Below are 14,129 nucleotides of genomic sequence, written 5' to 3' on the forward strand. Positions count from 1 at the left end.
TAAAAAACAATAAAATTATGACAAATCTAAAACAATTATACATACATTTTGATTATTTTCAAACTTAACTTTTCACTAAATATAAATAACAAAATAATGTATACTTAAATGACAATGTACAACATACGAATTAAAATAAATCACTCAAAATAATTCTTCCCAATTTTTGTTATCGTTGCATTTGCGATAATGTGTTTATCATCGCTATTTAAAATTTATGATTTAGTACTCGTTAAAGTTACTTCAAGGTCAACGAATCGTCAGTTAAAACTTTATGAAAAAACTTAAGATTTTGACTGCCATGCCACAAAGAGTTCATCTATATTAATAAATGTTAATTTTTGGACGATTACAATATATACAATAATTCAATAAAAAAAATTGGCATTATTTAGTAGGTACGTCAGAATTACACGACGATATTATAAATTTTATAAAAACTTCTAGACCTTATATACGGGTGTATTATTTATTTAATGGACTGCGTGTATATGTATATATCAATACACGTACCAAACCAAAAGCACTACCAAATATATAATGGTCAAGCTTTTTATTTTTTGATGAATTCGATAACCCACAATATATTCAACTATTTTTTATTTATCTAGGTAGATTATTAACTAAAGTACGAGTCTTATATATCATTGTATAACAAGTTTACACTTAAATTAAGTACCAATAGTTATGTTATCATATTCAAAATATCATAGCTGCAATATAATGATGCACTTTCTTTATTTATATGTAATTATATGAGTTGTGATCTTATGTGTTATGTTTACCGATTTACCAATCATGATTAATTCCGCATTCATCGACTATTGAGCCTGAGTAACTTAAGTTTTGTACTCATATATTTCGCTCCATTTTGATTCAATTATTGGAATCTCCCCACTGGCTATATTATGAAAAATATATTACTTGGTATTTCATATTCTTCTCACAATTTTTGAATAAAATAGGTTAGGTTAGACAGGAGGATAGAAAAGAATATGAGTGTTGCAGAAATTAGAATGCTTTGATGGATGAGTGGAGAGACAAGAGAAGATAGGGTAAGGAACGCATATGTGAGAGGTAGTATTGGTGTAGCGTTAGATAGTGGACAAGATGAGAGAAAATAGACTGATATGGTTAGACATGTGATGAGACGAGAGAAAACGAATGCAGTAAGAGTTATTATAAAAATGAACGTTGAAGGAAAAAAAGGAAGAGGAAGAACAAAAAGGAGATGGTTTGAAATAATTGTGAATGATATGAGAGCCGTTGGTGTATGCGTAGGGGATATAGAAAATCAAGATGAGTGGAGGTTTAGGGTAAGGGTAGCCGACCCCAAATAGTTGGGAGAAAGGCGAAGGATAAGAAGAAAATAAGTAAATTTCAAAAGTTAGTACTAAAAATATATATAGAAAATATAATGTATCTTAATATTCTTAATATATTTTATAATATTATTCTTTATACATGTATATATATATGTAATATCTTAATATACGAGTTATTAAGTATTAATTGCAATTACAATTGTTTTAATATATTCAAAAAATCCTTTTAATGTTGAGAATTGTAGTTAAAAGTTTAAATTTAATGTTTGTAGAGTTAGTAATACTTATATCTTGGGAAAATGTAGAAATCCTACAGATAATGTACCTACCTACATAATAACATAATAATTCGATCAAATTAATGTTATTTTAAAATTGTTTAAAACATGATACCGATTAAATTATAACTGATTTATCATGTTGAGGTATGAAAATTAATAGTACAATCATGTTTTGATATATAATATTACTAAACTTTCTCTTTTATTTAATAGAACTTGAATCTATGCAATTTTCGTCATATCTAACAATTCAATAGTTATAAGGTTTATCGTATATTAATAAGTAAGAATTTATAGTGATACACATAAAATAAGATAAGTTTGAGAAACAAATACATTTAAACAAAAAATATATATAATTTACCACAAATTATAATATACAATATGGACATTTATCTTTATTTCAATTAAACCCTGTAGGTAACAAATAATAATGACAAATTTGATCAAAAATAAATACTACTACTACTTATCTCAAGTTAATCGTCTCTAATGAATCAGATATGTTATGTAATAAAAATTCTCCAAATATCTGAAATAAATACTAAAATATAAGACGTTAATAGTTTTAGGAAAATTATTATGAAGTTGTAATTTAAAATAAAAACTTATTAGATATTCAGTTTAAAAAAAATCTAGGATATTTGAGTACCTACAATTTATAGCATTGTTTCCCATTTTTTTTTTTAATCATTGCCTCCTTTAGATTTTCAAAACTTTCTCACCCCACCGTAGGCGCAACTTGGGAAGGAGAGGGGGTTGGGGGGTTAGCCCTCCTCCTGACAAATATTTAACCTCCCCCCCCATAAATATTCCATGTCATACATGTAATAAGACGTATAGCATACTTAACTCACAAAAGTGTCACATACAAAAAAAGACACATTGCAGTAAATCCAACTTAACTCAGAATTTAAAATATATTAACATGATTTATAAGAGGTGGGGTAATTCACAGGTTATTTTAAGTTTTGGTAAGAGGGCTGTAGCCCCCCAAAGATTTTTTACCCTAATTGCACTTATGCACCCCCTACACATACACACACAAACACCCAAAGCGTTAAAAAAAATGATAGTTTAATTTTTATAATCGGTCACCTAATTAAATTTAAAAAAACATTAATTTTATCCCATAAACAATTTTTATTTATATGTGTAAATATCTCCTAAAAATTTATCAAATTGACTCTAGTAAAATCATTATAATTACTTATATATTATATAATAAAATTATATACCAAATACTTACTTAAAAATGATTATGAAATCATATGTTAAATTAATTTCAGAAACAGTCTTAAATATCTCTTTTTATATATTTCAAATGATTTCTGGTTTTTTTAGAAGTTGTTGAACCATACTAAAGTCTATTTCGATGGAAAAGTTATAATTAATAACTCTACTTTTTCCAAAAATTTTGAGTACATCATTTTTATTTTAATCGAAATGATTCATATACCTTATAAAAACGTGAGTAACAGGAGACTCGCCTCAATAAAACTCCTCCTGAAAATAAAATATGTCCCAAAGGGACATCATCAAAGGTAGTATCATCAACGTTAAGAATCACTGCTTAGTAGGTTTTTTTTTTAATTTTTAGGTTCTTAGTCATGATTTTGAAATAAAGATGGGTTAATTTTATAACAGCGAAAAAATATAAATAAATGCAGGCCAATATTATATATTTTTAAAATATAAAAATGTTCTACTTAATATTAATTTTTCATTTAACTATATTTTGGACGCATGGTGTATTGATTTGCAATAAAACTAGAATAACATTATTAGTCTTTTGAAATTCCCAAGTTTATTCTGTGCAAAAATAATTTGTCGATGAAAACATGAAATAAATAACGATAATGATAAGGGAATTAGTGGCACTAAAACCTTTTTCAAACATTTTCCATCACCAAGCTTACTACAGAAACATTGAAAATAATTTAAATAACTTAAGTATTCTGTAACTGAACTTATGATAATGAAGGTTATTTTAGTTGCTTTTATTTTCACAACTAACGATGGAAAAAATTCCTTTTTTTAAGTTAATTATCATGAAAGTTTGTGATTAGTAGGATGGTTATAATAATAGATATTATTACACATTGTTGATTTTTTTTGAAATTATTTAGTGTAAATGTTACGAGTATCATTGAAATATGTAAAAAAAAACATGGCTTTTAATTTTGGGGCAAAAAACCATACATCTCCACTAAATTATACTTAATTAATTTTAATTAATTATAATTAATTAAAATTATTTAAGTTCATCCCAAAGCAATAAGATTTTGTGTACCTACTGTTATGTATACATCTAAAGCATGAAAATCAGTTTTTAAAAAGTAATTTGATCAAAAGGGAGTTAGTAAGCTGCTTTTTATGTCCCCTGAACAATTTCAAAAAAACAATTTCAAACAGTTTCATAAAGATATCTCATTATTGCGCCGGACTTTTCAATTCTACTCGCTAAAAACGCGCAATTATGCTGGTCACGTGATCCTCTCGCATCTAAAAATCGTAGACCCCCGTATGACATTGACACTTGCTGGTCGCTATTAACTAGGTTATTCCTATTGTATATCAATATTAATTTTTTTATCAATCTTATTATTGTTATTATATTAATATTATAACTTTATTTCATCAATCAATATACTTTATGAATAAACTTTTATATATTTGTTAATTTTTCGTCTACTTATTTTTCTATTTATGATGAATAACAAGTAAGATTAAGAAAAATTAATTGTTCTGCTAATTCTGCACACTTAAGGCGAATTATTCGTCTTAAAATGGTACGACGTGATACGATTGACGACATTTTTGCTACTCGCTACTCGCTGTCTCGTCCAGCCCTGTGTGTGACAACTAAGTCGCAGCGACTTGATGTGGCGAGAAGTCGCTGCTATTGGTTGTAGCGAATAAAATCGCCTCATGTGATAGCCCCTTTAAAGGACTTAAGGTAGGTATAGTTTTTGATTTTTGAAGTAAAATGTAAATTTAGATATTTCAGTATTTTACTTTATTTATCTATCTTAATTTTCTTTTTTTTAAATTATTGTAATAATCGTAGATAGCTGAACAAAAACCAATTTTATTACTTATGATAATTTGTTAACCCTGACTCGTACTAATATCACTGAATACATTATTATGTACGGCCACTCAGACCCAAAGATTAATTGATCGGGTGAAAAATAACGTAGAAAAAATATTAATTTTATGAATGATTAATAATAAATCGAAAGACTGAGCAGTGCTTTTAAAATTTGTTTAATTCCAAAAAAAAAAAAAAAAAACGGGTCATGGTCTTGAGCAAGCTGTTGAATGTTATAAAGTGACAAGGACAGGATTGTTTTCGGTAAGGATCCTTTACGATGAATGATTATTATTAATTCATGTGTATCAACATATATTTTTTTTTTTAATGATAAAAAGAATAATTACAATCTATATCAAATTTGTACATTTAGTAATTTTTTTTTATTATACATTATAACACACTTAGTAATGCCACCGGACAGATTATTTTAATAGATCTCTTGGCCAGGTCTGATTTAACCTTCTCAGGGGGTTGATAGGATTATCGAGGGAGGAAAGACGATTTATTAGCGGGCTTGTATGCTGAGTTAGTTTATTATAAAATTAATGGAAATGTGATTTAGTTAATTTAGATAAAGTTAGAATTTTAAGGTCGTTGTGTAGGTTAGTATTTTTGATGTATCAGGAGGCAGAGCCGATTTGGTGGAGACATATTGATTGGAAAGCTTCGATGGTTCTTAAGTTGGAAGGTTTGACAGAGCCCCGTAATTGGATACCATAAAACCACGTTGGTCTGATGATGGCTTTATAGATTAAAAGTTTGTTGTTGGTGATTAGTTTGGATCTCAAGAAAGGGTGGAGTAAATGTAGCTTGGAGTTTACTGTTTTTCTTTTATTTTTAAGATGTTGAGACCAGGTATAGTGTCTATCGAGCGTCAGGCCTAGAATTAATATATTAAGATAATTATTTCTTTTATTATTATGAAGAATATGAGATTAAATAAATATGAAAATATGAGTATTATTTTTCATGATTATTCAAGTTTTCAAAAGTATATTTGCTATATTTAGATAATGCTCAATAATGATAGATATTAGTTTAACTTTCACCTAATTGTTTGCTTTTTATTTCTTTTTACTTTTGCTTTTTATGTTTTTTAGATTAAAAATTTAGTTCAGGAACCAAATTGGGTAAAATAGATTGATAGGATGGTATTAATGCATGTGTACAGTAACATACATATAAATTTAGATAGTGTTATTGATCGATTTGCTAAAAATAAACGAAAAACCAATTTTATTATATAATTAATTGTACCTACTTTTTTATTATTTGTATTATATCAGTAATTATTGATTTAAAATAGATTCATTTCCCTTTAAAACTATCTAGTGACGCGTCTGAGTGGGACACATTATTATGTTTCATCTAAAATGCATTCATTCCAAATTTAGACTTGTTTCTCATACGAATGCATCGATTTATAATTTATAGCTTTTTAGATATCTTCAACTAAATACGATTAACTCCAAAAGTCAAAACACAATGAAGCAGGAGTCCTGTGGCAGGATTTACCTTCAGAACTATTGTTTCGTGTTATTTTTATCGTTTGTTACGTGTTTCATTTAGAAAACCAATATTTTGATATACAGGTGTAACGTAAGGCTTAAGGTTTAGTATTAAACTTGTACCCATTTTGTAATTGGATAATTTTATCTACGGTAATAGCGCAAATATCATAACTAAATTACTTTATAGTACTTAATGAAAAACCAGAATAATATTAATCAAAAGAAGTAAATATAAATAAAGTAAAAATAAATAATAGGAAGAATTAACATGTAATTTTAAATGTAGTGCTGCTCTCTAGATGGTTATATTTTAACCAATATCAAATGTTACTGTTTAAATACCGTGGTATTGAATAACCTAACATTTTTTAGTCAAACCATCCATAGTGGGGATGATAGATACCTGCTTAAATGTTATTTTGCTTGTCATCCGTTCTTTGCGTTGACTGTATAGGTGTTTTTTTAACAATATCAATACAATACTGTTTGTCATCTTAGTTCGTGTTAGTAACTACATTTCTGTTTAACTTTTATTTTATTTGGATTTAATAATCATAAAATAATGAAGAAGGCCGAGAAGAAGACCGAGGAGATGGTGAGAATTATCTTTTATATTAATACGAGTTTTGTTTCGTTAAAAGTACTAATATGTGTTTTGTATTCAAACATTCAAAATTATACGTGCAGTTATGTTTTTTTTTTAAACGATAAAAAATAATATATTTTATTACATTTATTTTAGTCCGAGGAGGACAAGAAACTAGAAGAAGAACTGCATATGTTGGTGGAAAGAATATTAGTGAGTTATTTTTTTTTTTTTTGTTATTTACATTTATTATTCACAAGTGTTCTTGTTTTATTCTTCAATGTAGTAGTTAAATTAATATTTTATAAAAAAATCTTTTTTTAATTATGGTTGTAAATTTATTTTATTGTTATTTGAAATTTTTAATGATTTTGTTTGATTTTTAATTTATAATTTTCAATTATCTTACCAATTATTCTAAGTGTTTCAATTGTTACTTTAAATATTTCAGGATAAAAATGTTTCTCTTTATGGTCCTGCATTAGAAACTTTACGTAAATTAATTCGCACATCAACAACATCTATGACTAGTGTACCATTACCATTAAAGTTTTTACGCACCTATTATTCAAGTTTAAAAGAAAGATGTGATACCATTGAAACTGATGAAAAAACAAAAGCCTTACTTTGTTCAGTTGTATCTATATTAGCCATGGGGCAAGATAGGAAATTAAGAGATACACTACGTTTTTGCTTAAGAGCTGGAGAAGTAGATGTTGGAGACTGGGGACATGAATATGTTAGGTAATAAATAATACTTTATCAATATTAAAAAATATTATTATATTAATTCTGAATTTTTTGACATGATGTTTTAACTATAATTTTTTTTTCTTATAAATTAGACAATTAGAAGCTGAGATAGCTGAAGAATGGACTAATGATCAAGGCAACAAATTACTTTCATTGATTAAAAGTATAGTAGCTTTTGATATGAAGCACAATGCTGAAATACAAGCTTGTGATTTATTGATGGAGATTAATAGACTGGATCTTTTGCAAGTAGATAAATCTAACTATCTAAAAGTGTGTCTTTATTTAATAAAGTAAGTATATTAAAATCATAATAACTATTTAAAACCCTAATAAGTTTGTTTCAAGCCGTCTTAAGTTAATTTTATCGAAATATTCAGTAGCTGTTGTCAATTAAATTCTTATGTGTAGTTATATTCTTAGATATTTTACCATATTTGACAAAAATTAAGCATTTATACTCATTATTTTTATCAGTTTCATCTAATTTTTATTTTAAATAATTTATATACATATTAATACTTATAAAAATGTGTTAGAAATATCTTTTTATATCATCATTTACTTATTTTTCTTTGTATAATTATTAATGTATATTAATTACATTTTTTATTAAATATCAAATAAGTTAACAGTGATAAACATTTATTTTTTAGTTGTTCCATTTATGCTGTTGAACCAGAGAGAACTAATATCTATAATGAAGTAATGAAACATTATATGAATTTTGAAGAATACCCAAGAGCATTGTGTTTGGCTATGTCTGTTAATGATACTGATATAATGTCAAAAATATTTGTTGCCTGTCAAGATCCGTAAGTTTTTTAAACAATAATAAATATTTGTAACTTTAGATTATTTGATATTTAAGAGTTTGCTTAGGATTTCTGAGTGAATGAGGTTTTGGTGTTGGTAGTCCTCTAACAATTCATAGACCAGCTAATGTTTTGGCTTTGCTGATTTATGATCTCTTATGAATTACTTGAATAGTTTTTGAATAAGATTCATAGTTTCATAGATTAAAAGGTCTATAGTTGGAGGTGAGCTTGCTTAGAGGAATGGTGTGGAATAAGCAGCCCTAAATCTGTTCAGATATAATATTTTTATGTTGTCTTATAGAAGACCATAGTATTCTATTTTCTTTAAAACTGCATGACTCACTCAGGTTTTCAGTTTTATGAAGACTAAGTATATTTAATTATTATATCTTAATATGGTTTTGGTAATAAAAATAATATATTATATTTGTATATTTACATTAATCATACTTCATAATATTCATAATTCCTATAAATAATAATAATTATACTTACAAAGAAAATTATTTTAATTAATTTAAAAATTTCAATTATTAACAGAGTTGTCAGAAAACAATTGGCATATATGTTAGGACGCCAATATGTTGGTTTGGAATTAAATGATGAACCAAAAGATAAAGCAGATCTTACAAATATTATGTCCAATTCTCATATTAATGAACATTTTAATAGCCTGGCAAGAGAAGTAAGTTTTACTATAAAAAAATGTCTATAAGTTATATTTTGATTTGGGTTTATTCATTATATTTATGAATTTTTAAGTTGGATATATTGGAACCCAAAACACCAGATGATGTTTATAAAACTTGGTTGGAAGGTCTAGTATTACGTCCATCATACAATTTAGATGTACCTGTAGATTCAGCTCGTCACAATCTTGCATCAACTTTTGTTAACGCTTTTGTCAATGCCGGATTTTCACGAGACAAATTGGTGTCTGTTGAAGAAGGAAATAAATGGATGTACAAAAATAAACAGCATGGTAGATAGTTTTGTCTAGTTAAATAAATAATTAAAAAAATTAAATAATAATATTAATTAAAACAAATGTATATGATAGGCATGTTAAGTGCTGCCGCATCTCTTGGGCTTATTCATTTGTGGGATGTCCATGGAGGATTGACTCCAATTGACAAGTATCTGTATACATCTGAAGAATATATTAAAGTAAATATTGAATTTTTGTTTTTTGTTGAATAATCGTATTAATAATTTTAATATAATTAGGCTGGTGCTCTTCTTGCTTTGGGAATAGTAAATGTTGGAGTCCGTAATGAATGTGATCCAGCTTATTCACTTTTATCAGATTATGTTTTACATGAAAGTGTTTTACTTCGAATTGGAGCTGTTCTAGGTAACATATTTTTGAAATATAAATGAAATTAATCATAAAATATTTTAAATATGTAATGTATATTTATTAGGTTTGGGACTTGCCTATGCTGGTACTAGACGACAAGATGTTATTACACTACTGTTGCCAGTTATGTCTAATATTAAATCTACATCTGAAGTTGTTGCTTTGGCTGCTCTTTCTTGTGGAATGATTAGTGTAGGAGCTGCAAATCAAGAAGTTATATCTACGATTCTTCAAACTTTGATAGATTTACCAATCTCAGAACTACAAGATGGTCATTATTCAAGATTTTTACCTCTTGCTTTAGGATTATGTTATCTAGGTATTTTTTATTTGATCATATTGATTTAAATTATTTATCATACTGCATAAGTTTAAAGTTTACAATGATCTTTTGTTTCTAGAAAAATATCTTATGAACTAATTGGCACCTTTTTCTCTTGATTATTAATTTTAATAATTTTGCTGTAATAGTGTAATAACTATAAGTGTAATATTTAGGTCTTAAGGACAAAGCAGATGCACTTGATGCTGACTTAAATGTTTTGGGTGATCCTTTTAAATCCATGGCAAAAATGACTGTCAAAATGTGTGCTTGCGCTGGATCTGGTGATGTAATGACTATTCAAAAGTTATTACATATTTGCAGTGAACATTATACTCCAGCCCCTGTAATTAATATTATTCCTTTTATTTTTATTAATAAGATTTTAAAATTAAAATGTTTGACCTGTAATTATTTTGTAGAAAGAAGAAACTTCTAAGAAACAAAGTGACAAAAAAGATAAAGATGGTGAAAAGAAAGAAACGACTAATTCAGCTGAAAAAGAAAAAGAAAAGGAAAAAAATAAAGAAACAGCCACTAAAGATCTTTCATCAATGCAAGCTGTTGCAGCTTTAGCTGTAGCAGTTGTAGCTATGGGGGAAGATACTGGTTCTGAAATGTGTACTCGTATTTTTGGACAATTAGTAAGATTTAAAACTTGAAATGTATTACTCATATTTAAAATTAATTTATTATTTTCAGGGAAGGTACGGTGAACCACCTGTCAGGAGAGCAGTTCCATTAGCTATAGCATTGTTATCTATATCAAACCCTCAAATGAATATTATTGATGTTCTAAATAAGTATTCTCATGATTTAGATGAAGAAGTAGCACATAATGCTATATTTTCATTAGGTTTAGTTGGAGCTGGAACTAATAATGCAAGGTAATTTTTAAAAAAAAGAAATTATGATTTTTATATTTTAAGAATAAAATAATGTAGAAATTAAGTATTGAATTGGTTAAGTTTTATGGATTTAATGTTTTTTATTGAGTGTTATTGAATATTGCATATTAATATATGAATACAAATCATTAATTTGATACATTTAATATTTTCATCATTTATGGTACTTGAAATTATAAAAATTATCAAGTTTTTTGATCTTTTTTTATACATTTTATGTTAGTGCAACACAGTATTATACTCATTATTAATTGTTATGATAAATAATAATAAATCAAATTATTTAAATTTGAATTTTTAATTAGATTTTAGTTTAATGTTATTATTAGTTTTTTTCTTAAATATTAACATTTAATACTGAGGTGTAGTCAATTATATTTTATACTTGCATTAATCTAGACTAATCTATAAAAATATATTCACACTAGTTGAACATTTTTATGTTATGATTTTATTCCTTATAAGTTCAATATTATGCTTTTTACAGTGTGTTTGTTAATTACTTAAGAGATTTTAAATATAAGAATATTCAAAATCATGGGCCTACAGTTTTTTTTTAAAAATATTAATTGAAGTTCATATATCATCCTTTGTTGTATTATGATTTTTGTGAATAAATTTACTGATACTCAGTTTTTGGCATTATTCATTTTATATCATAAAAAAATCTATATTTCTATATTTCTATCCAATTTAAATAATAATAATTAATAACCAGTTGTTATTTTTAGGTTAGCTACCATGTTACGTCAATTAGCTCAATATCATGCTAAAAACACTGGTCATTTGTTTATGGTACGCATTGCACAAGGTTTGACACACATGGGTAAAGGCACTTTGTCTCTGTCACCTTTCCATACTGATCGACAGGTTATGAATCCTGTGGCTGTATCTGGTCTTCTTATCACTCTATTCAGTTTCTTAGATACTCGTAACAGTAAGTATATGTTTTCAGTTTTATATCTTTTAAGACTTTTCATGTCTTAATGCTTTAATGTGCAGTAAAAAATGAAATAAATTTTTTGTAGTTATCCTGGGAAAGTCTCATTATTTACTCTATACATTGGTGGTTGCCATGTACCCTAGATGGCTGGTGACTTTGGATGAAGACCTTGAGCCTCTCCCTGTGTCAGTTCGAGTTGGACAAGTAAGCTTTTATTTTTATTTATCTGATTTATTTTTAAGGTGTAATAATAACTATTGGACTAACTATTAAATAACAAACAATTTTGTGTATTTTAGGCTGTTGATGTCATTGGAAAAGCTGGTACACCAAAAACTATAGCTGGAGTACACACACACACGACTCCTGTTCTCTTAGCAGTAGGTGAAAGAGCAGAACTCGCTACGGATGAATACAAATGTCTTACACCAGTTATGGAAGGATTTGTTATATTGCGTAAAAAGCAAGAAAATGAATAATTTTTTTTTACATTATTTATATGTATTTCTTTCTTTTTTTACAAAAATTTAGTATATGTGTGTCAATAAAACTTAAAACTATTTGTAAATATTAAATAAAAATATATTAATATTTATTAGGATGGCCCTTTTTTTTAACTTACTAACTTGATTTCTCACCGTCTCATATTTTTCATTATTATATAGAGCTAACACCAAGATTACTTCACCGGAAACTCATCCAGTGGTAACACCATCAAACAGTGATCTTATGGCAGCTCTTAATAACTTTCATGATGAATCCTTATCTACTACCAGTACGCTCTCGAACACCTTAACTTCTAAGCTTAACAAACTGATAAATGACTACATATAATTATCTGAATTCGTAATCAGTCTCAAAACTGAAAACGCTAAATTACTTCTTAATGTTGATCAACTTAACACTAAAGTAACAACCCTTGAAGCCTTGTTGTTGAATACTCAGCCCTCGGCTATCGTTACCCAAGTCATGCAAGAGCTTTTTGAACGCGAGAGATGTTCTTACAATCTTCCTGCCTATAACATACCTGAGTCGTCTCCATCCTCTACCCAACTATATATACTATACAACTATGTATATCCGATGATAAAGTCTCCTTTTCCAGTCTTATTGAGCCTCTTGGACGGACAATCTTCTCTAATTTAAAATTATTTTGTCTTGGTAGAGCTCAAACAATACTCGTCCACTGAAAATAATATTTCAAACTAAAGAAGCTGCAACTAAATTGCTACGGGATTTTTACTATGCCAAAACTGATAGTAAGGTTTTTTCTTCTGACCTCCGAATTGTCAGAAACCCTCTGTACACTGCTCAAGTCATGTCACCTTGAACTTGATCAGAGATATAAAGATGGTGAAAATAATCTATCCATCAAATATTTAAATAGTCTGCCTAAAGTGGTCAAGTCAAAAAACGGAATGTTTTTGCATCGCCGTCGAGATATCCAGTCCTAAACTCTGTGCTCAAAGCTGAAGAAATATCAGGTTTCTATCAAAACTGCCATGGTCTTCGGACCAAACTATTTAATTTTAATTGTAATGTTGCTAGTGTAAACTATGTTTTTATTATATTAACAGAAACCTGGTTAATTGATTCAATCTCTGATTCTGAGCTGGGTCTACCTAATTATAATATTTATAGATATGATAGGAATAATATTACTAGTAATTGTTTAAGGGGTGGTGGTGTCCTCATAGGTATAAGAAAAGATTTCTCATCTAAGTTAATAAGTGTACCTATTTCTAATGTCGAACATGTTGGTGCACAAGCCACTATTAGTTCTCTAAATATTTTAATTGGGAGTGTGTATATTCATCCCAATTCCACTCTTCTAACATATGAGCAATACATATCTTCAGTTGAGATCAATATCCTCCAGTTTTCTAACCACACTTATATTTTTCTTGTTGACTTTAATTTGCCTGATATTAACTGGGCTAACGATGCACACGGCTTACATTATTCCTCACGTTCCTCTATCCATGTCCTATGTGTTCCTGAAACGTTCGCATATTATGGATTTTACCAAAAAAACTTTATCATAGGTTCAACTCATTATTGGACCTTGTTTTCAGCTACACTGATAAACTTAGCATTAGTTGTTCACCTGACCCATTTGTCACTCCTGATCCATATAATATACCTCCTCTGCGTTTATCTTTTGGCAATATTTCATGCTCAAATCAGTTCAATAGAAGCCATTTTACCACAACTTCCATAAA

The 14,129-nt window shown here is 27.7% G+C and overlaps 1 protein-coding gene across 1 annotated transcript; it reads left to right on the forward strand.

The window, feature by feature from the left end:
• Positions 1 to 6,631: 6,631 nt before the first annotated feature.
• Positions 6,632 to 12,448, forward strand: LOC112680302 (26S proteasome non-ATPase regulatory subunit 2). The gene is made up of 16 exons (XM_025550357.1): positions 6,632 to 6,812; positions 6,960 to 7,016; positions 7,255 to 7,547; positions 7,649 to 7,849; positions 8,213 to 8,371; positions 8,915 to 9,059; positions 9,137 to 9,356; positions 9,435 to 9,541; positions 9,602 to 9,728; positions 9,799 to 10,053; positions 10,233 to 10,402; positions 10,479 to 10,700; positions 10,759 to 10,943; positions 11,696 to 11,901; positions 11,993 to 12,111; positions 12,207 to 12,448. Exons 1-16 carry the CDS (start codon positions 6,780 to 6,782, stop codon positions 12,384 to 12,386), a joined length of 2,679 nt encoding a protein of 892 aa, XP_025406142.1. The 5' UTR covers positions 6,632 to 6,779; the 3' UTR covers positions 12,387 to 12,448.
• The last annotated feature ends 1,681 nt before the right edge of the window (positions 12,449 to 14,129 follow it).

This window comes from Sipha flava, unplaced genomic scaffold (assembly GCF_003268045.1).
Source record: "Sipha flava isolate LNK unplaced genomic scaffold, YSA_version1 176_pilon_pilon, whole genome shotgun sequence".
NCBI classification, from domain to species: Eukaryota; Metazoa; Arthropoda; class Insecta; order Hemiptera; family Aphididae; genus Sipha; species Sipha flava.